Below are 25,813 nucleotides of genomic sequence, written 5' to 3'. Positions count from 1 at the left end.
ACCTCATCCCCTGTCAAAGAGCTGTTGAGAGAGGATGTCTAAACACTGTTTATTTTCTGCTCCAGCTGACTGACTGGTGATACTGCAGGTGGACAGACTGCAGCTCTGCATTGCTGACCTCCAGTGTTTCAGTTGAACAACAGCAGGGGTCTTTTCCACACCTGAACCCTGAAATGGAAAGTTAAACAACTGATAAGAGTCAGTGTATTATGCTGCAGCCTAGCCTAAATCACATTTCAAATATATTTGCGCAGCTTTAATCTGATGGGGACAAAATACAGGGGCCAGCAACCAAAGATGAAAAACATACAGATCAGAGAGATGTGTTTAGTGATCTGCACTTGAAAAAGGCATCAAAGTTAAAATATCGTAGGCCTAGGTGTTAAATTTTACATTATCTGGATCAACAGCATCCAGTGGCTTTATTTAGGCCACTTCAGCATATGTAGTAAATTTAAACAAAGTCACTGAAATGCTGTGAAAATACGGTCAGACTTCACTCTACTCTACACCCTATTTTTTTTTTTTTTTTTTAAACTCACTTTTTAACTTCATTCTGCAGCTGCACCACAATCCTGCTCACTAATATTAACATACATCCTATATTAATATTAGTGATATGTCCTAGTACATAGTTAGTGATAGTGCGTCCGATCACCTAATGAGCGATTGAGATAATTATTCACACTTGTCTAAAACTTCATACCAATTTTTAGAGATGACACATTATGTGTAATAAACATTTTAGAGGAACTGTTCTGACATAATTTTTTCAATATGGAAACCCTACATACAAGAATTGCAAGAAATAAAATAATTACCCACTCAACCTACCTAGTATGAAATGTTTAAATTTAATGGTGACTGAATTGGGTTTAAGAAATAATATTGATGTATTAATAAATATTGACTTGGTTACTGTACACTATCGTACTTGACATGTTCATTTAATATAAATCTTATTTAACTTTTGTCCTTTCATGAACAAACTGTTGAATAAGAATCACAGTGTTCCTGTTTAAAACACCTGAATTGTGTTTCTTGTATACTGGATGAAAACAAATATAGTTGTTCACCTTCTGGATAGGAAGGACAACCTGTAGAGGATGTAGAGGATGTTTTTTAAACAATTAGCTGTACAGAGATGCTGCCACACTTCTCCTCTACCAGAGAGTGAGAAAAAGAGAACCGCATCCGGCTACTTTATATTATGACCAAAGGATTATCATATAGGCCTAACCCAAACGTTGATATTATAAATGTAAATGCTCCGTATTTGTATAGTGCCTTTCTAGTCTTTTCGACCACTCAAAGCGCTTTTACACTACATCTGCATTCACCAGTCATACACATTCATACACTGAGCCTAAGTGCTCAACCGGAAACTAACATTCACACTCACTCACACACTGGCGGAATAGCCGCCAGGGGCAAATCGGGGTTCAGTATCTTGCCCAAGGACACTTGGGCTTACACACTTACACAATTGTAATTTCAATTTAATAGAAATCGAGCAGAGTGTTAGTTCAGGCAGGCAACGAAGTCAAGCTCAGCTAACAATCCCAGCACATCAGCTGATGGCAGCCCATCTTAAAGCCAGCCACATCAGCTGCCAGCTCAGCTGATTCCCTTCTTGCTGCTTCCTCTGCAAACCTCTTGTAACCCATCACCACCCCACCTTCCCTTTCAGGCTGTGGCTGACTAATCAATGTCATTTCTTTTGTTACTGATGTCTGCTCTGTTCTGTACCTGGGCTTCCCATGTGTGCACATGGATGGGCAGGAAGGTGTGCTCTCCTTGCCTTATGGCTTTCCATATAGGCACATGGAAGGGCGGAGAGGTAATTATTGAGAATATCAAAGTACAGTTACCTAGAAATTGTAATTACTGTACAGTCATTGGTTTACTTGTTTACTAATGAAATGACTCTAAAACAAGCTCTTATCTTATTTTACACACATTATGACTCCCCTATGTGGGCTAAATATGGGCATGTTGTTTACCCAGTGTTCATTACATCACTAAGCAATTTGTTCTGGGTAATGTTTGGTAGTGTGATTCTTGTCATTGATGAATTCCTGTCTGATTTTATCTTCTTAATACCAATCCTGCAATGAACACAGCTTTATGTCTTATTTCTCTATAGGCCCAAACTATTTTTTGTTTTCATTGTGGAAAAAGAGAAGAGTGGGATCATTGTGACTCAATACTTGCAATCCCTCTACATTATAGACCGGAAAAATGACACAATGCTGATAGGTTTATAGACCTGCAAGCAATTAAGCTTTTCCTGGGTGTTTTCCTCCGTATCTAGTAACCTTTGCTCAGCTGGGATGCCACACTAGATCTCACACCCTCAACTGAGACGGCTCAGTATCCCAGATCGTTCTGCTACTGACAGTGGACTTTGTCTTTTGCTTTAACACGGAAGTCAAGGGTGAAAACTCTCGTTCACTCAGGTACAGGATTAAAATATGAGTTGTATTTTTACTATAGGGTAAAAACTACAGAAGAAGGTAACAACATTCAGCTGCCAGACATCAAAGGTACGGACATCTGATAATATATCTCCAAAGAAACTGGATGTCTTTTTGTTATTTATACAAATGATCTGTAGAGAAGGGTTGCTACGTGTTTGCACTTTATTTAAGACAATTTGAAGAAAATCCACATCACCATAAACTTCCTTTTATATTCCATTTATTTTTATATTTTACATACTTTAATATTCAGCATAGTGTAAAAATCTTGAGAAAAGATGTAATTAGAACAAATAGAAGACATGTCTGACTTACTTACTGTGAAATGTTCCTAACCATTCACTCTGCATTTGTTTTTGAAATATGTTGAGTTTGTTTTATACATTTGTGGCGTAAGACAGTCAGAAAACCTGTCTTTAAAATATACAAACTCTTGAAATATTCTAACAACACTATAAAGATGTCGTTGTCCGGTTGATCACAGGTTGCTGTGTTGCTGATTATCAAGAGCCATTTATTGATTTACTGTTAATTACCAAGGTGTTGTCTGAGCATATAAATGCATATGAGTCATATGTAAAACAAAACTTGATACTTTCACTCAGCTTTAATTTAAGACTCGACGAAATAAATGTTTTCTAGATTTATTTAAGATGCAGGTTGCTGAGCCAGCTCATACCGCTGTCATTCATGGTGTGTATAATTAATATCATATATAATATTGCAGCTGTGCTAGGTCAGTACTGACGATGATCAGGAGAAACAGTCCCTTTGGCAATGACACCAGCAGCTATGCAGAATCGATCCAGTCGTATGTATTTTATGATTTTATGTGGTTGATCAATTAACTGATAAATTCTTTCAATCATGACTTGTTGATGATCAGTGTTGTAAATTGCTTGCATTTGTTGTGACAGTGGTTACTCCACTATGGACGAGGTGTCATCACAGGCGTCAAATCTGTCCAGGCCCAGTGCCAAGTCAATTTACTGTAAGTTACCACTGCTGCACTTGACATAATAAGCCTGTTAAGTTTAATCTAATGGATAACACAGAGCCCTGGTTTATGCTTTAACAGTGCAAAGGAAGGAGTATGTTGCATCAATAAACAAGATGATGAACAAATTGCAGTACAGAGTGGAGGTATCATACATAACATTAGCCAAACAAACATGCTCTTTTCTGAATCGTGCCTTGTTTAATGTTCTGTTTTAACGCCTCTCTGCGGCAGCACTTGTTCACTTGTGACCTGGATGGGAAGGAGTTGAGAAGCATAGCTGACTGTGTGGAGCGACTGAAGCTGTTGGATGGGATGGGTCGTGTGTGGGGTCAGAGCATGCTGCTGGAGGTGAGCGGTGCTAAACTGCTGCTCACAGACAATGAAACCAAGGTAAGCAGCACATGAGACCTTCAGTCTTGTGACAAATAAAAATAGAAGAATAGATGTTCCAGGGTGACAATGACCCCACTCAGGGCATGAAGAGTCACTGAATGATTAGATGAGAATGAAAATTTATGTGAATCATATGTTATATCCTTCGCAAGACCAGTCACAGAAACTATCATCTTCAAATGTGGCATCTTTTCCACTTGTATGCAGATGACATGCAACTCTGTATCTGAGGCTGTCCTCCTAAGAAAACTCCTAAATCAGACATTTCAGCAAATTCCCCCAAATAGCAAATGTTTACATTCAAGAGACAAAACCCTCTAGCGTCTGTAGGAATTATGAAATCTTGTCTGACAGGAGTAAAAGAGGTTGTCAGTTGATTTTATTATAGAAACACCAGACTTTAACTCGGAAGGCCACTGTTAGTTTCCCATTTCCTTTTGCAAGGGAACATTGGTTAATTTTGTTCCATAACCTTAACCATGTGGCTATTGTAACCATGACAACAAAGGTCCTCTAACTCAGCTCACAGACTTGATTTTTCTGTTGTGTGCATAAAAACCTGTTGTGTTTTCTCAGGAGGAGCTCGATTCCATGGCTCTCGGTGAAATCCTAGAGCTAAAGGCTGTGCTGGACGCTGGAGTGTTTGACTCCCTACTCACAGTGTCAGTCCAGCCCAGGAGAAAACACACTACCACCGTCTTCATGTTTCAGTGTGAGGATGTAAGGGTGAGTACAAACTCTGGGAAATGGATGTTATTGTGACGTCAGTGAAAGAAGTCAGTGAGTAATTTTTTTGTTGTTGTTGTTTACAGGCTGACTATGTTCAAAAGGATCTGTCACGAGCACTGTCACACAGGAAAGAGGATTCAATCATTAAGTAAGAACCTATAGTCAGTGAGAACAAATACCTGAAACTTTATTTTTGTTTTTAACATGCCTCACACTTTTTCAAGCAGCAATGGACATGAGGGAATGAACAGCCTTCATAACATTGCAAAATCTTCTGAACCTAAAGAGCAGAAGCCTGCAGTTGACTCAGTGCCCCAATGGATGCCTCCATACTATGGTGAGTCTGTGACAGAAGACATATACAACTGCTGTGCTGATTGTTAATGATGGAAATTGATACAAACCTCCTTTGAACACATAGAGGAGGATGAAGTCCCTGAGCCTCAGCTGGTTGTACCTGAGGAAGAGGAGGAGGATGAGACCTCAACTCTCAGAGACGAGGTACCATCGCTGCAGCATTTCACCACTGAAGAAGAACCTCTGTCTCCTCCTCCTGCATACACAGAGCTGGACAGGAATGTAGTGAGTGTCCTTTTGTAATCACACACAAGAAATGTGCGAGCTAGTTGTTGTTTATCTTTAACAGGACACACGTTTTGTAACATTTAAGAGAACAAGAATGTGGAAATGATTTTCTTCTTCTTTCTCTCCAGGACATCTTGAATCATATTGTAAGTGACATAGAAATCTTCATGGGACAGGTAGCTGCAATAGTAGCTAAAAATGCAAAGAAAAAGAAGAAAAAGAAAAAAGGAAAAGGTAATTTGATGTGGAAAATGAAGGCAGCCGTACATGTAGACTGGATCTAAATGACAGATTGTTTAAATTGTAGAAATATCATTAGTTGTGACGGCTTCATCATGTATTGATTTTTTTAGCGATGGACGGCATGCCTCCTGCGGCAGAATTTGCAGCGTGTCTCCATAAGATCAAATGTGGTTTCAACCTTCTGGTGTGTGTCCTTAATCACATTTACATACCATATATCATCATGGTTGGTGTTATTCCTGTTCACTCCGTAGTGTACAGTTTGTGTAACAGTGTTGCTGCTGCACATTATGTATGAAAATGTTTTTATTTTGACAGGGGGAGCTCAATGGAAATATTCATAATCCCAGTGCTCCTGAATTTGTTCACTCCTTGTTCACCACATTAGAATTCGTAAGTGACTAAATCTCTTGCATTTGAATAATTGTTAACAGTTGGGATTTTGACTAGCCTGAACACAAATTTATAATTTATCATCAGATCCAAATTCTTTTAAAACCCTATTCTATTACATACTGTATTTGTAGCGACTATACTTAAAAACGCTGAGAGGCTGAGGTAGGGCCTTATGGTGCTGTTTGTCGGACTCGCTGCACAAATAATTCGCGCATCTCAAAAAATAATGCCTTTTATTGATGGAAATATGCAACTTAATATAATGTGAAAACATATATTCAAAATAATCACAACGATTCAAAACTATAAAGAACACCGCGGTCAACAAAAAATCTATCTGCTCAATGGCGTTGAACAGGTGTGTAAATTAACTATACAGAAATCGCCACCCACATGACTTACCAAAAAAGGTGCAACAACAAATAAACAGTTAACCTATACACAGGTAATTCCAAACATGCAATAAATCAGTTCATGGCTCCTACAGTATTATAGATCTTAATATACCAGTTTGACAGAATGCATTGTCACGTTCTGTTGGCTACGATTAGCTCAGCCTAAAATGTATATTTTCTACACCCTCAGCTGTTGAATTAGTGTAACTTACTTTTACTATAATTTATGAATTATCCGTAAAATTCAGCTATTCATGAATATAATGTTGGATCATTTTATCCAATTTAGTTGCTTAATTGGTTGACCATCATGTCGGCATTGTCTCATCAACTCATTGTGGGAGCTGCATTCCAGTGTGCAGACACCCTCTGCTCCTATTTAACCAAATCTGTGTCCCTGCACCTGGCCTAAATACGCGGCTACAGATTGAGATACGCTTTTCCTCACCAGGTGGTATCTCACTGCCCTGAGGATCTGCCACAGACCATTGTGGCGCCCCTGCTGACGCCTCAGTGTATCCGTCTGATGAGTGATGAGGCCTCCACAGACGAGGACCGGCTTTGGCAGTCTCTGGGAGACCCATGGAACATCCCCAGGTGGGACAATGGACACCGTTGGACCTAATCAGTTGTTGCTTTTATTTTCTACATGAAATGTAACATCATCTCACTACATCTCTGCAGTGGGGCAAAGTACCTGCATATTTACTCTAGTACTGTACTTAAGTACAAATTTGAAGTAGGTATTTCTTTTTATGCTACTTTCTTCAGAGGGAAATGAGTAGTTACCTTTTAGATGAAGATTTACCATACAATAAGCTTTTAAAATACTTATTAAAGATTAAACCAGTGGTTCCCAACCTTTTTGACTTGTCACCCATTAAAGCAATATTTACTTGGGACCCCTTGTCAATGTTTCAGATGTCTGAGAGTTGTTTTTTAAAGCAAAAAAAGTCCCCCCAAAAATATACATTTGTGTATCAGAACTTGTCTTCTTTCTTCTCCCATTAATCATCTTATCTTGTAACCCTTTGTAAAAGAAACCAATGAACTAAACTGTCTTAACTGGTTATAATGTAGTTCGCACTAGCTCCACCTAAACTGGTAACGTTGCTCACTGCTTTTACTTTTGATAGTATTAGTTTGTTTTGTTAATAGTAATTTTATCTTGCTAAAATTTACCTAACTAGGATTTTGAATGCAAGGGTTTTACTTGTATTTTCACATTGGTACTTTTCCTTTGAGACTGCGTCGTGTCTGTCTGATACATGTCAGGCTAATAATCAGTTATGATTTTGACAATATTACCAGCACCAAATGGCCAGAAGACGATGAGGACATCCCAACATACACTCTGGAGTTCTTTGACGGCTGGCAGCCCCCTGAACTCAATGAACCTGTGAGCAGACAGGAGAGTCCACAACCAGCACCCAGCCAGGTGAACCTTCACATCAAACACTCATTTTGTAACCTGATAGACAGGTAGCTTGGAGAGAAGGAGAAAGTAGAAAAAACATAACCAGACCGTGTACTTTTTCTTAGACTTCAGCCAAGTGGACACCTTCACGCCCCCAACAAAAAGCACGGTACGCACAAGACCGTAAAGTATAACTTAATGTACTGTGGGTGTTTTTAAACCTCGAACTTGTATGTTTTTGATGCCCTGGTGTGTTTTTCAGCTCAGGTGAATCAAAACTGCGTCCCATGCGTGTTGTGTATGACTTCATTTCAAGAAACCACCGAGAGCTTACCGTCAGAACAGGAGAAATAGTTGAGGTGAGTGTAAGTGACATGAACCAACTGCTCTTTCTGTTTTCTGTATTGTTTCAACTATTTTGTCTTGAAGACCCTGGCTAGTTTTTGCTTTGTCCGTCAACAGGTGCTGGACAAGTCGAGACAGTGGTGGAAAGTGAGGAACAGCAGCGGAGAGGAGGGCTTTGTACCCAATAATGTCCTGGAGGCTCATGACGAGCAACTTGTCGAGGTTGGTACCATTCACATCACAGGTCAACTTGAACTCATTATCATGAGAAACCTCTATCACTGGGTGAACTGGCAATTACTGTGAAGGAAAGACTTCATGGTGAAAAAACAGGATGTCAGTCTCAATGCAATTACTGTACTTCAGTAAATTGAACATGTACTACTAACAAAATAGGCTTATGTGTAATTATGTGTCACCCTTCTCAGTGACTTTGAGCTTTTGACTGTCATTTACCTGATTAAATCGCAGCGGAAAAGTCTCCACTGCAGCAAAAGAATGCATAAATGATCAGTGATTACAATATGTGACTCATTCAGTATGTTTGTGAACTTTATTTAAGCTGCATCATTTGCAAACCAAGTGAAAACTCTGTGACACTGTGTATTACAGTTTTTCTCACTCCCTTTGGTACACTTCTCAAATCATCCCTAACATTTGCAAAAGAGTGAGCACATTTCTCGAAACATATTGAACAAACAGCACAACACACTGGATTACCTGCAAAAGCCCGTAACTTGCTCAAAATCAAAGCAAATCTTTATGTCATTGAACATGTCAGTGCCATCAGAATGAGGAACGTCCTTGTGTCATTGTTTACAAACAAGATAGTGAAAATGTTTAGTCATGTTATCAATATAACTGTGTACTTACTAAAACTGTGTTTTCTGATGTAAACTATGGCTAACGTTTTTATGAGAATGATTGAAAATGCACAAGGCTGCACTTTTTCAATATGGCATATCTGTTTCAGCAGTATAAAGTTATACATTGCAAGAGATTGGACAGGATTCACAGTTAGTTTTTACTGTTTGTACTGTAATTTGTTTACAGACCATGTCATTGTGATGCAGAAAAGAAAAAGACAAGACGTTTTTACAGTACTCCATAGCACAATTGACAAAATTAGAAATGTAAACCTTAGGCTGATGTTGCTGTCTGTGAGGTCACAGATTCTAATCCACATCACAATGGATATCTTCATAAATTTCATCATCTACTATTCACTGCTCACTGTGTATTGTTACTGTTCACAGTGTATGGTATTGGGTGAATGGTCTGAGGGCTGTGTTGCTGCTGTAGTATGTTGTGATTTGTTGTTGTCTATTCTTAGTTTGTTTATGCACCATGGTCTGTAAGAAACAACATTTCATTTAGCTGTAAAAATAAAAATGACAATAAAGTTTGACTTTATTTAACTTTGATTTTGACAACGTGTTTAGCCATTTTGCATGTATCGACTTATGCAATGAACTTATGCCTAGATGTTTTGGGGGGTAAGACTATTCAACAGAGAACTGGTATAATACATGGTGATCAACATGACATAAGCAATTGATAGTGAAGGAAACAACAGACAATTGTACATAATTGGTTGCATCGATGTGTCAAAGCATTTGCAATTTGTTCAAAACAATGAGGATTTGCTTTCACGATGTGCACAAGTGACGAGATGATGTGGAGGTTGAACAAGTAGTTTTGAGAGTTTCAATTCTGATCTGAGAAATTTTCTAAAGCGACTGAGAAAAACTGTAAGGCAGACTGTGTCCTTTGTGTAATATCCATCCTTACATTTTAGTAAAGTCATTATCATTCCATTTTCTCAGCAAACTAGTGGTTCTCCTGTCCTAACGAAAAAGTCCAAGCCTGCAGAAGTGAAAGCCTGGCTCGAAGACAAGGGCTTTAGTAAAATGTAAGTACACACAGTAAATAAATGTAGCACTAAAATAATATATGCAATGGAAGCTAGATTTGATTAATGCATTTAACTTGATAAAATCTATGAAGCTTAGTCATTTACCAAAATTATATTTTATTATATTATTACTACTATCTAATATCAGCCTTTAATGATGTATGTACATATATGACTGGCCCTGATGATGTCAGGGTTATTTTATCTGAGCTAGGTCTGGACTCAAATCTTTGAACAGAAAGCCTGTATTAGAAATTGGTGGTGTGGGGTTGGAAAGAAGTGGGCATTTAGGGTGGAGGTGGTGTCCAATGACATGATTGAGTTGCATTATGGGAAATGTAGGATCCAGTGTTTTTGGAGACTACAAGTCAGAATATTTTGGCTTCTGCTGCTTTGAGTTTTACAATTTTTAGAAAACAAAAAATGTGAGTGCCCAAGTTTTTTTTTCAGTTGAACTTCAGTGGAAACTAAAAAAAGTGAACCTCAGCATCGATTATAAAACAGATCTTTATGACTCTTCCCTTGCAGCACTGTACGCTGTCTGGGCGTGCTGAGCGGCCCTATGCTGCTGGGGTTGACCAGAGAGGAGCTGAAGACGGTGTGTCCAGAGGAAGGGGGGCGAGTCTTCTTCCAGTTACAAGCAGTCAAGTCCGCCATAGCTGTAAGTGACAGACCACACTGCGGCTTAATTTGTCTGCACTATTTATTATCATCACACTGATGAATGCAGATTTATTATCACATTGATGAGTGTAAACACAGGCACCCCTCTGACTGTTTTATGTGTCATTGCTGCAGGCTGCCATTTAAATGGGACCAACAATGCAGCAAGAGAACGTCACAGAGGAAGATCAAGAACATCATCGTGGACCAAAACAAGTCACCAACAGCCCAATACTATAAGCTCTCAGATAGTATTAAATGATAATAATAAATGAGATTAGGTTTACAGCTTGTAATCAGTTGCCAAGTTATCCGATGAAGTGTACATTGAAGTGCATTTAGATCATTTATCCAATATTATGCTCATGATGTGTAGTAAGTCACATTAACATTAAAGTCTGAATTACAGTGAGGAAAATAAGCATTTGAACACCCTGCTCTTTTGCAAGTTCTCCCACTTAGAAATCATGGAGGGGTCTGAAATTGTCATCGTGGGTGCATGTCCACTGTGAGAGACATAATCTAAAAAAAAAAATCCAGAAATCACAATGTATGATTTTTTAACTATTTATTTGTATGATACAGCTGCAAATAAGTATTTGAACACCTGTCTATCAGCTAGAATTCTGACTCTCAAAGACCTGTTAGTCTGCCTTCAAAATGTCCACCTCCACTCCGTTTATTATCCTAAATTAGATGCACCTGTTTGAGGTTGTTAGCTGCATAAAGACACCTGTCCACCCCATACAATCAGTAAGAATCCAACTACTAACATGGCCAAGACCAAAGAGCTGTCCAAAGACACTAGAGACAAAATTGTACACCTCCACAAGGCTGGAAAGGGCTACGGGGAAATTGCCAAGCAGCCTGGTGAAAAAAGGTCCACTGTTGGAGCAATCATTAGAAAATGGAAGAAGCTAAACATGACTGTCAATCTCCCTCGGACTGGGGCTCCATGCAAGATCTCACCTCGTGGGGTCTCAATGATCCTAAGAAAGGTGAGAAATCAGCCCAGAACTACACGGGAGGAGCTGGTCAATGACCTGAAAAGAGCTGGGACCACCGTTTCCAAGGTTGATGTTGGTAATACAGTAAGACGTCATGGTTTGAAATCATGCATGGCACGGAAGGTTCCCCTGCTTAAACCAGCACATGTCAAGGCCCATCTTAAGTTTGCCAATGACCATTTGGATGATCCAGAGGACTCATGGGAGAAAGTCATGTGGTCAGATGAGACCAAAATAGAACTTTTTGGTCATAATTCCACTAAACGTGTTTGGAGGAAGAAGAATGATGAGTACCATCCCAAGAACACCATCCCTAATGTGAAGCATGGGGGTGGTAGCATCATGCTTTGGGGGTGTTTTTCTGCACATGGGACAGGGCGACTGCACTGTATTAAGGAGAGGATGACCGGGGCCATGTATTGTGAGATTTTGGGGAACAACCTCCTTCCCTCAGTTAGAGCATTGAAGATGGGTCGAGGCCGGGTCTTCCAACATGACAATGACCCGAAGCACACAGCCAGGATAACCAAGGAGTGGCTCTGTAAGAAGCATATCAAGGTTCTGGCGTGGCCTAGCCAGTCTCCAGACCTAAACCCAATAGAGAATCTTTGGAGGGAGCTCAAACTCCGTGTTTCTCAGCGACAGCCCAGAAACCTGACTGATCTAGAGAAGATCTGTGTGGAGGAGTGGGCCAAAATCCCTCCTGCAGTGTGTGCAAACCTGGTGAAAAACTACAGGAAACGTTTGACCTCTGTAATTGCAAACAAAGGCTACTGTACCAAATATTAACATTGATTTTCTCAGGTGTTCAAATACTTATTTGCAGCTGTATCATACAAATAGTTAAAAAAATCATACATTGTGATTTCTGGATTTTTTTTTTAGATTATGTCTCTCACAGTGGACATGCACCTACGATGACAATTTCAGACCCCTCCATGATTTCTAAGTGGGAGAACTTGCAAAATAGCAGGGTGTTCAAATACTTATTTTCCTCACTGTATGTAACAAATGATGGGATGAGCAAAAAGCCTAATCTATGTGGTCATTATGGAACCTGTAAATAAAAGTCACAACTGACACACATACAAAGGTTTAGTGAATAAACATGCTTTATTTTATTGTTCAGACATTACACGTGAACCTTTATATCAGAAGCATCTGAATGCATTAAATACTGGCAATCCACTTCAGGCAATAATATGGCTACAGATCAATGGAGATAAAATAAGGCAAAATTTAAAATATAAATCAAATGTCAAATAAAGTAACAAGACTGTGTAAAAACAAAGATACCTTATGACAAAAATATCAGCTGAACAAAAAAATATTGCGTATGAATATCAGCATACTACTATGAATGTGCTGTGAAGTTAGCAAACAGAACAAAATCAATTTCAGCGTCTTAACTACAGAAACTGAACTAGATATATGTGAATATAGTATATATAAGGAATTTAATATTATTTAGTGTTGGCATCCAAATAATCACAATGTCTTTAATGGCCTCAGCTGTTCTATCTCTAGTGAAGCACTTCTAATGTGCAGTTATTTACTGGAATTAATCAATATTAATCGATTAGTTGATGGACAAAAACAAAAACTGACCAAAATATTGTCGAACTTTTTGCTTTTTCTTTGTCATCCATCATATTCGCGCAAATATTTTCTGTTCCTGGACTGAATTTGAAAATATCAATATATTTTCTGGTATTTTATAAACCAAACAGTTGATCATAAAAATAGTCATTAGATCAATCATTAGCTGAGACGTAGAGCAGCAGCTCGACACTTGTCAGAGAGATAAGTATTTGTGAGGTAGGATGCACTATGTTGGGGTGACTGTAAAACACAACATGAAACCATGAAGTGGACGTAAATACACAATAAGCTGAATGGATGGAAAAGGTTCAAGTCAGTCCAGATTCTAACTCTCTGTCTCAGAGACAACATACCACAGCACAGGGGATGTTGTCATTAAACACTTATTACCATAATACCTTGCAAAATGTTACTAAGTAGTCAGCAAGCTGGTTGTTATACACTGAACCAAGGAAAGGCCAATAATAAAATTAAGCTGCAATAATTAGACGTAACTATATTTCATGCTTCAATCTGTGGACTGATTCTATCAGACAGATATGAACAAGTCAGTGTAGATCAGTTGGTGAAATCAGTCAAAAAGAAAACAGAAAAAGCCAACTCTATTGATGTGACATAAAATTTAGGATTACTATTTGTGTGTTTAGAGGTCAGTTTCTGACTATAGCGATAACTTTAAGCTTTAAAGTAAGAGGTATCTATCATGGGCGGAATAGATGTACAATAATAAATGAACTAAGAATAATCAGGAATAAAAAACAAAGTATGAGGAAAAAATGGAACAGACACTAAAATGTCCAATTAACAATTTAAACCTGCGGTGCGGGACTTTTGTCTCCCCCTTCTGACAATGAGAGTAAATAAACAGCACTTTCAACATGCGCTGATGACATATAGGCTCTGCCATTTTGAGTTGCTACTGCCCCTTTCAGCTCTTTCAAACCAATCATTGCTTATTGGCATAAAACTCATCACTACCAGTGCGCCAGAGTCGCTACACACATCAGGTTTAAAAAAAATCTGGTATACTGCGAGACAGTGCGATTTATCTGGCAGTTATTGGCTTAATCAGCAGTGTGTGAACCCGTTTGTTGAGGGCTTGGATGTAACGGACGTTCATTTATATGTCAAAGTCCTGCACTCGCTAGCTCACTAGCTTTAAAAAGGCTAACTGCAATAAAAACTATGTTCATGACATAATGCCAATTCACAATGACCAACAGCAACAATGTGTTAAACCATGAAAATCAATATATTGTGAATATAAAATTTCTTATCTCTATATCGCCTTTAAAAAAATACACTTTATACATGAAATCCAACAAACACATTTCACCATGTTCGTGTTTGCACAACTCAGGTGCATCTGCTGAACAAGCTACTGTATTCTTGCTGAACTAAGATGGCTTCTCATCTGTTATCCTAATAATCTATAAAGCACACACACACACACATTATATATATATATATATATATATATATATATATATATATATATATATATATATATATATATATATATATATATATATATATATATTTTAATACAATGTAGTTGTTTATTCAAATAAAGGCTGACATTTTCTGATTCACTCTCCCCATCATCAAATATTACTCGACAGTAGCATCTAGGTTTAAGAAGAGTTATCACAGTTTGATGGAAAGTTGGACCGTGTCCAGTGGCAGGATGTGGTAACACAATGAGGGTGCAATATGAAATGTGATCCCAGCTTTGATCAGATTTGGGGCGAGTTAAACAATAAATGCTACAAGAACCAATCAACAGTTTTAACCACGTCCCAGCATGGTGTGCTCATTTCTATATGGTGAACGATAGTTTGAATCCGTTTATGTAATATTCACATCAAACAGATTTACTGTATGACTGGAAAGTTGGTCGGCAGCCCTGAATCAGTAAGAATGCTTCACATTACAGCTCGCTGTAAACAACTCATTCTCTCCTGCCATCCCTTGTTCATGCAGGCATGCAAAAAAAGCACTTGTAAGTAGAGAACTAGAAACCGAACAACTTCTCTCCCCAAATGAAGGCCACTGTAAAAGCTATTTTACACCAAGCATGCAGCTAGGTGGCTTCAGCTCCATTGGCATGGAGATTGCAACAGCACGGAGGCCTACTGTATATGACGGAGGAAAAGAGATGGGATACATGTTGCAGGTGAAGGCAAAAACTGGTTACGCAACGCTCAAAGCTAAAACTGAAAAGGCACTGTGAAATCTTGGCTTGGTGCATATGTACAGTGCACGGCATGCAAAGGGAAAAAAAAACTTCTAGTTTGTCAGCAGGGGAAGGAATGAGTGAAATCAGGGCCCTCAGGAGGTCCACGTCTTCATGGCTACAGTGAGGTAACGGTTAGGGAGTTCTCCTCGGACAATGCTGAATTCAGCCACATGTATTTGTGCTGTGGTTAAACTATACAATTCACATTTCAGCTATATATATATATATATATATATATCTCTTCTAACACAGAAATATACCATCAAACCAAGGTGATTTTAAACACTAACTGGAACTTGTTTCATTTGCAGCTAAAAAAAGGACAGTTTGCTTCGTGGAATGTTTTCAGTCAACCACAGGATGTCTGCTTCTCATGAGGGCGAGTTTCTCTCTTTTATCTTAACTTTCTGAGCGGATTCAAATCATGGAAGAACAATTCTGTGTGTACAATTTGGCAAATAAATGATCTGAAACCACACCCAGCTCCAGGAAGTTATCATCTCTTGTTATGAGACGGTATGTCTCCCATGAAACCTGTCAGACTTTGTTGTCCCCGCTGTATTCTATCGCCAAAACTGCATCTATAATCCTTCATCATAAGTTTGTATATTGAAGATGATTGATGTACTTAAGTTAGGCAGCAGGATTGTATAGTGGAAGATAAGCATCATTCACAGCCGGTTGGCTGTGATGAGAGTTTCAGTGTGCTGGTTGTTAAGTGTTTGTTGTACACAGGTACTACAGAGATAGTACATGCCATGTAATGTCTCTGGTGAATTCAAACATATAACTGGACAACAGAGTTAATCACAGGGATCTGACAGCTTTAGCCTGACAGGATAGAGAGTCAAACGCATTGACTGAAAAATAAAGACAACATTGCTTCTCTGGTTTTCAATCACAAAAAACCCTGGTGCTGCTCACATCTGCTAATCTTCATTATGCTGACTGAGACTCAACACATCACAGCGGTTATAAAGAAGAGCTGGGAGAAACATTGAGTATAAATTTGGAAACTAATCAATAATGTTGGGTTAAATGAAACAACGTCAAAGCTGGACTGCTCTGGGCAGAACCGTGTCCTTGGCTTTTTGTTGGTGTGTAGCTGTCAGTGTGCGGCATACTTCTATAGTGATGGTTGGCGGTGTTTATGCTGTATATAGGATGAACGACAGAGTTACTATCACCCCACGTCTCTTCAGTGTCATGCTGGGTGGGGCCACAGGGTCGGGGATTTACAGGACAAGTCCTGGTCTTTGCGATTTCAGCGCTGTCCCGGGAGCGGGGCCATGGACAGAGAGTCCTCCTCATCGATAATGTCCAGCTCTTCAGTGCGCACAGCATGAGTGATGAGTTGAAGCTCCTCAGAGAGCGTCTCGCTGCGGTATGCCACACGGATATCAGGGACGTTGGTACGACGGATGTCATTACTCACGGGACCCTCCTTGGAATAATTGGGACCCAGCCAATAGCTTTTGGCCTGGAAGTAGGAGAAGCTATATGAGTGAGAAGCTCAGATACAAGCAAAACCCAGAAGGAAGCACAATATCTGACACAAAAAACTGAGTAATAAACATATAATTGTATTTACACATAATACAATAAAGTAGCCACCAAGGGTATGTCACCTGATTAAATACACAAAATGAGAAGACTTGTTTACCTTGTGTGAAAACCCACTCATGAGGACACTGTTTCTTGCCAGCTCACACATGTCACAGGAACTTAGCTTCCACACCTGAGTAGCAATGCTGTACTCCTCCATCAGAGGCTCCTGGGCCCAGACAAACACACACACAGAAAAATGTCATCTCAGCCTGATCACTTCTGGTCATCTTTTGCATTTTGTTCCTTAAATGCAGCACATGTGTAGATTCAGACAAACTTCCTTCACACTGACCTTGGTGAAGTGGAACTGAAGAGGATCATCAGTGGACAGGGAGACCATGAGGCCTCTGGACAGGTACTCCGGCAGCGGGTTGCGATGGTAACTGAGGAACAGGCTGTTGTTACTTAGTGGTGACATGGCGATGCCAATTTGAGCCAGGTAGTAAAGATACTGCAACACCGGGGCCTGATGGATATCACATACAGAGAGAGAGCATGAGAGACAAAGACAGAGAGAGACAAACCAGTAAGCATAGCTGCAAGCTACGAGTACATCTTAGTCTTCTTCTTCTAGATTCTTTACACCATCATTGGTTGATTAGGATGGGAGGGCTGCAATTTCCATGTTTTTATGGATGAATAAATTGAACAGTCAAACATTGAACAAACAGTAACTCTTTTAGACAATTTTCAAAATTAATTTTAGAACACAGCCGGCATTTGTAACAATGTTATTTCAACATGGCAAAATAAAACATTTCCGTTGCAGTTTTCTTGGAAACAGTCCAGTGTACTCTGTCCTGACCTTTCTGAGCAGCAGCCCATGGGAGATGTTCTCTGATAACATGAAACCTGACACCAGGTGGTGGATCGGCCCAGCCTCCCCACAGTGAGGTCGCAGCACAAACGAATGAAAGCCTCGCCGCCTGAATTAGACAAATGTTTTCACGAACATTAAAACATTGTGTACCTTGTGTTGTTTTGTGACTGATTATGTGTTTAATCGAATGGAAGTGAGCATCAATGATGCTTGTTTGTCATGAACGTGTGTACCTTCGCAGGTGGTTGAGCACAGTCATGTTGGCATAGGTGTAGTAGAGGTAGTAGGAGTAGGGTGGGTTGTTTTCTTCTGTCCAGTTGGCTGGCAGCGGGCTGTCGAGATTGAAAATGTGGTGCTCAGGTTTAGATTCATCGTCCACGCTGTCGAAGCCCACCACCTACCAACACACATGCAATAAACAAACATAAACAGAGCAACAATCACTAAGTCTCTTTAAGAGTGAGTCATCAGAATAGCCTGGGTATCTTGTAAAGTGATACTCACATGCTCCAGGAAGAGGTGCAGTTCTGGATGACTGCGGGGGTTGATTGTGGCCTCAAACAGAGGCATGAAGATATTCTCCAACATCTCCTGGAAATTAGCCAGCTGCTTCTTTGTGTGGTACACATCGCTGTTGAGGTGGTGGTTGAATAGTGGCATTTGTGGGAATCATAGAGATGATTATTGATTAGTTTTGTAAAAACGATAACTCTTAAAATGTAGGCTTCATTGTAGTGACTAAAAGCCATAACCCATGTCTACACTAGAGATATAGTAGCTTTTAGAAAGCTGAATCCATGAAGTGTATGATGATGCATCAGACAAATTAATTCCTTTTGGCTCATGCTCTTACTACAACCATGTGTTTATGCTCACCAATCTAAAGTCTAGAGGCTAAATGTTGCACGTCAGCTTCAAGGTAAAGCAAGTTAAGGGGAGTACTTACAAAAGACGGGGCACCTGGATAAGCCAGCGCACATTATCAGAGTACACTCGATGTTTCACGGCCCACTGAGCCAGCTTATCCCATTCGTCTCGTGAGCGACCATAGATTGACAGACGCAGCTCAGAGTTCTGGTACTTACTTTCCTCCAGATCAAACATCACCTCCTGGAAAAACAGTGACAGAGGGAGATTGATGTATCGGTTTGTGCATGTATTGACAAATTATATTTGGACGAGGCACAGATATGCGTTACATATGAAATGATTTCACACCTTGATTATGTGTGCAAAGTATTTTCCTTCAATGTAGTTGTCGGTCTTGATGAAGATCTCTCTGAGGATGGATTCTCCAATGGGGTTGTATTTGGCGTTGAATTTGTCAAACCGATGGAACGTGTTACGGTCCTGATAAAAAAACAAAACCAGTCAAACCTCATTTTTATCTATACCAAATGTATTATGAAGTGTCCCTTTGTACAGCATGTCTCAAAATATTTTTTTATTAAGATACTACTTCCTGCTGCTCTCATTTCTTACCGCATGCATGTCAAGGGTGTCTACGCTCAGGTCAAAGGCTGTGAGGTTCATGCTCTCAAACACATCTTTGAGGGTCTGACCGCGGCCGCGTTCAATGTGAACGATCTCCCCAGGGTATTTCTTCATGGCTCTCTTGATGAATCGCAGCAGGTGCTTCTGATTCATGCAGGATGATGCATGTATGTGTGTGTCCACCTGGAGTTACGACAGAGCAGAATATGTGCGAGGCAGATCATGACAATGATATTAACAATGAAGTTAAATCATTTATTCCCATTTGGAATGTAGGAATGTTGTCAACTAACAACAGCTCAGGTACAGAGCCAACAGGATGTTATGAAAAAAGTGGTGACTCAACAGCTGCCATTTGTTGGCTCTTGCCTTTCGTATGTTGTAGAAGTCTCTGTGTGGAACTTTCTTCTGAGCTGCCAACTCCTTCATCTCATTCAGGAGGATGTGCATCTGGAATTTAGAGCTCAGGTATTGTAGGCGGCGGTAGCAGAAAGACTTCCTGTATACAGAGGAAACAGATTTAATTTAGAATAAGCACTGAGCTTCAAAACAATGACATTTGTATAACCATGGTGTCAATGAAACACTCACACTGGCCCATTGATAATGAGCGCCATCATAACGTTCATGTCTGCAATATACTCCTTCAGGTCAGGGTAGGGCAGGTCCAGTTCTGAACCTCTGAAAAAGAACAGTATAAAAGTTATATGAACAGATTACCTTTTTATTTTCATATTTGAAATGTCACTCTACATGTACAAACGCATACTTGTCCATGTTGTTGTTCTTGGTGTAGACATGGACCACTCCATCCACCATCTGGCAACCATATCCCGTGTCTGCCGGCATATTTTTGGGGTCTTGATTGTCATAGGGGTGTGTCTCTGAAACAGGTGGGTGGACAGGGGCATCTGGGAAAACAAGAAATTGATATTAATAAAAGTTATTTCATCCATGCTATACTTATTAAAATGATAAACAATGACACGATTATTGCTCAGATAAAAAGAGACAAAGCATAGAAGCTTTTATTACATAGCAGTCTCAGGTGACCACAGTTTCTATTATTATTATTATTATATTATTCCAGAAGCATTTTTTTGTTAAATTTGTTGAAATTCTCTTAACATCCCGACAGCAATCAATAAATCAAACTCTTCGACACAAAAAATAAAAAAATCCGGAAGTTGTAGATGTGGCTGGGCTATAATAAGCACGGTCCTACCTACCAACCAGCCTAAGTGCCCGCACTCTACCTGTAAGAAAATGTGTTTTGAGGACTGGATTTGATGACAGGCCTGAAGGGAGGGGTGTGTGATTTTTTTATTTTGATGCTTTTAAAATCTAGCTGTCTCTTGCTGGTTGCCAACCCTAGCCTTAATGACAATAAAAGAGAGTTGTTTTGATCGTATAAAACAAAGAAAATCCTCACATTTGAGAAGCTAGGACAAGAAATTTTTTTGGCATTTTGCTTGAAAAATTTGTCAAATGATTAATCAATTACCATAATAGCTGATATTAATTTTTCAATAATTCCTGGTATGTTATATATAATAATGGGCAACAGGACAGAAGAATGTGTTGCCTCCACCATGTGTTCTATCCTTTCTGATGTACACTTTCTAACTGCTAGTTCTTCCCAACTTTAGACACATAGTATATGTGTGGTGTGTGTGCATGTCATACCAGCATCTACAGGGGTCTCTGGTATATCATCATAGACTCTCAGATCCAGCGGCTTCATCCCAAGCTCCTGCAGGGCGTGAGCTGTGGTCTTACAAAAACTCTGCATAGATCGATTTATATACTTCTCCCGAATGAATAATGCCTTCACCACACACTTCGCAGCATCTACGAGGTCGGTGAAGGGCACCTGGCAGACCGACAGTAAAGAAAATGGATGAAATTGAACTTACTGGAGTTTAGGTTTAAATGTGATGATGAAAACACACAAGCACAGCACATTAAAAAAAAGCTCCTCACCCCACACTTTTCCTCTCCAGATATTGAGACCCGCTGGTACTCTCTCTCCATTGGCAATGCCCTCTCCTTAAAGGCACCATCAAAGAAGTCCACACTCTTCTCCTTCATTATCCTTAAAAGGATAGAGACAGAGAAAAGGAGACTATAAAAACAAGAGAAAGGTATGCAGAGGCAGGACCGATGAGGGTACATGTGGATATAAACAGGAAGAGTGGCATTAAAGTAAATGAAGAGAATCAGTGATTTTATTAAGTTGTAATGGCAACATCAGAAATTAGTGCAGTTTATTGTTTGAAACAATGAGTTTGTAAAGTATTCTGACCCCTACACTTTAATCAACACACTCCGTTAACAATGTTATTTTCTTTAAAACACACAAAAAAATTATTTTTCTCATTTACATATACATTCAGACCCTCATTCAGTATTTTGTAGACACATTAAAAGCTGTGATTGCAACCTTCTTGGATTTGGCAGTTCTGCACACATTAAGGTTGAGAGTTTGTATTCTGTCATTATTTAAGGCCACTGACAGATTGCATGCAGAACATTAGTGAACAGCAATCTTCAAGTCTCTCCGCAGGATTTCAGTGGTTTAGTTCTTGGGGTCTTGGTGAGCCCATTGTTTTCCTGCAAACCTTGCACACTGAAAAAAAAAGATGCATGAGTTCTCTTCAGGGGTAGCATTAAGATGTCAATGCATCTACATAATAAACTCCAATAGTTAACTTACAGCCGCAGACTTTCACACTTGAGAGACAAAAGGTACCCATTTGTACATGTATCAAGTCACCAGCAGGGGGAAGATGTGGTCCATCTCCAATATGCCGATTATCTCTGTCAGTGGTTCTGGAGAAAAGTACTTCCACCAGTTCAGAGTTCCTAAATACTGCACACTAGACACCGATAAGTGTGTGGTATTGACTAATATCTGTGAAGGCTCTCAGTCATTCATGTCATAGTTATCCAACGAAGGCTGAAGTCAAGGGCAACTTGGTTGAAGATGTCTTCAATCAAGTCCAGTTGCCCTTGACCTCAACTTTCATAGGATGGTATTGACTAATACTACAATAGTCAAGTACGTAGTTTATCATGCACATTTCTAAGAGTGCAGGCACACTATATAGGGATGAATTAAAAGAAAATAAACAACCAAAAAGTAAAATCACTACATAAAACATGCATACTGAAGCAGAGCTCACTCACTCTAGGTCTGTCGCACTGTCGATTTTCATGAAGTCCTGTTTGGCGCGGAGCAAGATCTCTGGCTCAAGCCTTGGGGTGATATACAGCGGGGCAGGATAGTGTAGGCAAGGCAGCAGGGGAAGGGGCAGATGGGCATCAGAGGTAGTGAGAAGAAATTAAGCACACAAAAGGGAGAGAGACCAAATATATGCACAAGCGCGCACACACACTCAAACAAGCACTCTCAAACACTCACACATACATACATATACACACAAAGCCTATTAGGTATTAAGTGATCAATTGATAAACAGGGGCTTGCAGGGGTTGTGTCAGATAACCACCCAAATGATCAGCTTAGTGGAGCATATAGCATCAAACCTGGCAACCAATACAGAACCCACCTCCTTATAAAAGTTTGTGAAGAAGAAGACTGAACACCAGGACAGGTGCCAACTGCTGGCTAGCCCACTTAGCTAGGGTTAGTTAGCCTGCAAACAGGCATGTTGGAAGCTGATAAGCATGTGTGCACGGGTTGAAAGCAAGACTGTGTGTAAAAGGTGGGGGCAATGGAGAGCTGTGTCTGTCTGAGAGTTTATTTGACTGTGTGTGTGTGTGTTGCATTTCCTCACTTAATGTCTTGGCTGATTTGCCTCTCTAGGCGGTGCCGTCGCTCTTCCAGCTGTTCAATGGGGCTGTCCTCCGGGAACTCATAAGGAGCGCTTCGCATCTCGCTCTCAGCCATGCTGCGTGTGAACAGCTCCTTGTGCAAACATGAGTTATACATTTATGGTGTTGTAAAACAAGAAAACAGGTCAATCGCTAATTCACCAATGGTCATGTGGCAGACTCTGAGGCTCACACAACACCTCTGGTTACATTTACCTTCACATAAAGCCAGAAAGTGCTGGGATTCAAAATAAGAAGTTTGTTTATGCACACTTTTATGGTATGATTCTTGAGCCTTATTTTAGAGGCAGGCAGTATTATTACATGATGACTCATTCAACAAAAGGCCAAAGGCAAAAGCTGCACCAACAATACACAGTGGTTAATTGGTGAACTATTAACTATTAAGGATTCAAAGATGTATTTTCACAACTATTCCAAATTCAAACAAATGTCAGTAATAGCTCATTAAATAACTGAATGGCTGGAAAACTGGTGCATGGGTGCTAATCAAAAGTGAATAGTTATTTTGATTAGCTGTGTCTAAAATGTATAATGTAATCATGTATCGTAGTGTTTCTGAGAGTTTGTCTGTGTGGCTTTGAATTTTTTACCTCAGCAATCTCTTTGTACTTTTCCTCCATAGATGTTCGCAGGTCAATTGGATGGTGTGTGAGAGAAACAGGCGTCCCTGGAAGGGATCTCTGGGGTTTGAGGGGTTTGGGCCCTGATGCACTGCACAGGTCTGTAGGTAGACAAAGAGAGAGTTACAGTATGTGACAGAAACACACAGAGTCACCTTGACAAAATCAGAAATGATTAGTTACAGAGTGTTTTCTTTTAGGTCCCCAGTAAAGGCCAGGGTGACATTTACACATGTGCCACCATTCAAACATAAAATAGCCATTAACCAGAAAAGGGCTGAAAATCCAGAAAGCACAGCAGTTGAACATTCCTGTCTGTATTAAAGGTCCAGTGTGTAATATTTAGGATGATCTATTGACAGAAATCCAATATAATATACACTACTATATTTTCAGTGGTGTATAAAGACCTTACATAATGAACCGTTATGTTTTTATTACCTTAGAATGAGACATTTCTGTCTACATAACCACAGGTCCCCCTTCCATGGACATCACCATGTTGCGCCGTCATGTTTCCACAGTAGCCCAAACGGACAAACTTCCACACGTATTATTTAGCACAAGAGCCGACAGAGCGAGACGGACACCGTAGATTCTCCTACGCGCTTGCAAAGGGAGGGGTGAGTGGTGACCATTTCTTTGCAACCCTCACCACTAGATGCCACTAAAACTTACCCACTGAACCTTTAAAAGGAAGGGGTCAGCCTCACAGTCTTTTAAACTAGTTTCACTTTTTTAAGTGATAAGTAAATGTTTCTGTAATCTATGTACATTTTCTTAGCTATGTAAAAATACTTTCACACCATTTACTGAATTGTATTATATTTTGAGTTTGGCAAGACATACATGTTTACGTTACATGTTTTAGTTTTCTGAATTTGGAGCCACAAACTCACATCCTTTTAGTGTTGCATGAGAAAGATCACATTTAACAACATTGTCTCTTTTCTGCAAAGTAACCTGGCAATTTACACTACGCTATATTTATCTTTTACTTAGTCAGGCTATATCACACAGATAGACTTGCTTATGTAAATTATCAGTAATATATGGAGGTAAATACTTCCAGTTCACTAATGCATTTCAGAAATCTTTTCACAATTGTATGAAGCAAAGTGTCGCTGAACAAGAGCTATATGAATTTTATAGACTAACAAACTACGGTGTGTTGTGTGTGCTTATACAAAGAATTGTTGTTGATGGAGCCTGTAATTTACAATGTAAATGTTTACTATTAAAACAGCTCTGACAGTAAAGAATTTACAATCCATAAGACCTCTTTCCAAACACACCAACACACATATAACTTGGCTTCTTCACTCTGTAACACACAGAGACTGTATGCGATGTGTGGTAACAGACAGAACTCAAGGGGTAAAAGATACACATGGACCATCTGGGTGCTTTGCTTTGGCTCACAGTTAATTCAATAGCGGGGGTATGTCAGTCTCTTTACAACTGTTTATCATTTCACAGTCTGTTGAAAACAGAGGCAGACAAATACGTAACAACAGAAAAAACTAATTAGTGCAATCACCTACCAAAATAGAAAATAATTAGGGGTCCAAGCCTGAGTGGGCTGGGAACCCGCGAATGCAAGGCATCACGGTTCCCAGTACCAGCGAAGCAGCTGGGAACCTATTTTAATTAACTCCTCCGAAGCCGCAAGTCCAATCGACACCAAACTCGGCACGGATAATCTCTGGACCAAGCTGATGAAAGTTTGTACAGGAAATTTTGATCCGACAAAAAATGTCGCAATTATATGCTAACAAATGTTTGCGAAAAACGCTACTAACAGGAAATTACGTCATATGCATATGTGCAATTCAGACTAAAGCTGGCGCTATAATCGAAGCTCAAATACCCCATTCATTTCAATGGGATTTTCAACCAAACGACATTTTGCCTCATAACTACGGCCCACCACATGGTACATTCGTAAACCTACTTACGTCCATGTGTTTGGGGGATGCTGCGGATTCCAATGGTATATGA

General features: G+C 39.7%; 2 protein-coding genes across 10 annotated transcripts in view; one reads left to right on the top strand and one right to left on the bottom strand.

The window, feature by feature from the left end:
- The first annotated feature begins 681 nt into the window (after window positions 1-681).
- On the top strand, window positions 682-11,035 carry eps8l3a (EPS8-like 3a). Of its 2 annotated transcripts, none has more exons than XM_038697285.1 (20): window positions 682-2,546; window positions 3,208-3,291; window positions 3,398-3,471; window positions 3,559-3,623; window positions 3,712-3,870; window positions 4,450-4,599; window positions 4,686-4,750; window positions 4,827-4,939; window positions 5,024-5,184; window positions 5,316-5,421; window positions 5,541-5,614; window positions 5,749-5,823; window positions 6,673-6,818; window positions 7,533-7,659; window positions 7,764-7,807; window positions 7,901-7,997; window positions 8,101-8,205; window positions 9,810-9,895; window positions 10,427-10,559; window positions 10,697-11,035. In XM_038697285.1, the coding sequence occupies exons 2-20, from the start codon at window positions 3,230-3,232 to the stop codon at window positions 10,706-10,708; spliced, it is 1,854 nt and encodes a 617-aa protein (XP_038553213.1). In that variant the 5' UTR covers window positions 682-2,546; window positions 3,208-3,229; the 3' UTR covers window positions 10,709-11,035. The 2 variants fall into 2 exon arrangements, with proteins under 2 accessions (XP_038553213.1, XP_038553214.1); XM_038697286.1 differs by having other exon boundaries at window positions 4,830-4,939; window positions 10,697-11,034.
- A 1,623-nt stretch (window positions 11,036-12,658) lies between these two features.
- The window catches only part of LOC119886500 (AMP deaminase 2-like), a 33,035-nt gene continuing 19,880 nt past the window's right edge, over window positions 12,659-25,813 (bottom strand). For 6 of the 8 annotated variants that reach the window (XM_038697280.1, XM_038697281.1, XM_038697284.1 and 3 more), the window contains 17 exons: window positions 23,783-23,913; window positions 23,132-23,262; window positions 22,521-22,589; window positions 21,315-21,426; window positions 21,018-21,204; window positions 20,101-20,242; window positions 19,923-20,012; window positions 19,701-19,830; window positions 19,320-19,514; window positions 19,056-19,187; window positions 18,784-18,947; window positions 18,342-18,468; window positions 18,071-18,234; window positions 17,823-17,943; window positions 17,310-17,483; window positions 17,073-17,183; window positions 12,659-16,889 (listed from right to left, as the gene is read on the bottom strand). In XM_038697280.1, the coding sequence (XP_038553208.1) occupies window positions 16,674-16,889; window positions 17,073-17,183; window positions 17,310-17,483; window positions 17,823-17,943; window positions 18,071-18,234; window positions 18,342-18,468; window positions 18,784-18,947; window positions 19,056-19,187; window positions 19,320-19,514; window positions 19,701-19,830; window positions 19,923-20,012; window positions 20,101-20,242; window positions 21,018-21,204; window positions 21,315-21,426; window positions 22,521-22,589; window positions 23,132-23,262; window positions 23,783-23,913 (2,396 nt within the window). In that variant the 3' untranslated portion in view covers window positions 12,659-16,673. The remainder of the gene's footprint in view (window positions 16,890-17,072; window positions 17,184-17,309; window positions 17,484-17,822; window positions 17,944-18,070; window positions 18,235-18,341; window positions 18,469-18,783; window positions 18,948-19,055; window positions 19,188-19,319; window positions 19,515-19,700; window positions 19,831-19,922; window positions 20,013-20,100; window positions 20,243-21,017; window positions 21,205-21,314; window positions 21,427-22,520; window positions 22,590-23,131; window positions 23,263-23,782; window positions 23,914-25,813) is intronic. The other 2 variants (XM_038697277.1, XM_038697279.1) reach the window with 2 other exon arrangements.

This window comes from Micropterus salmoides, unplaced genomic scaffold (genome assembly GCF_014851395.1).
Source record: "Micropterus salmoides isolate LMB-PRFRI ecotype aquatic unplaced genomic scaffold, ASM1485139v1 Ms_hic_scaffold_4, whole genome shotgun sequence".
In the NCBI taxonomy this organism is placed as follows: domain Eukaryota; kingdom Metazoa; phylum Chordata; class Actinopteri; order Centrarchiformes; family Centrarchidae; genus Micropterus; species Micropterus salmoides.
The sequence above is the reverse complement of the archived record's forward strand: the minus strand, read 5'-3'. Positions and strand labels throughout refer to the sequence as shown.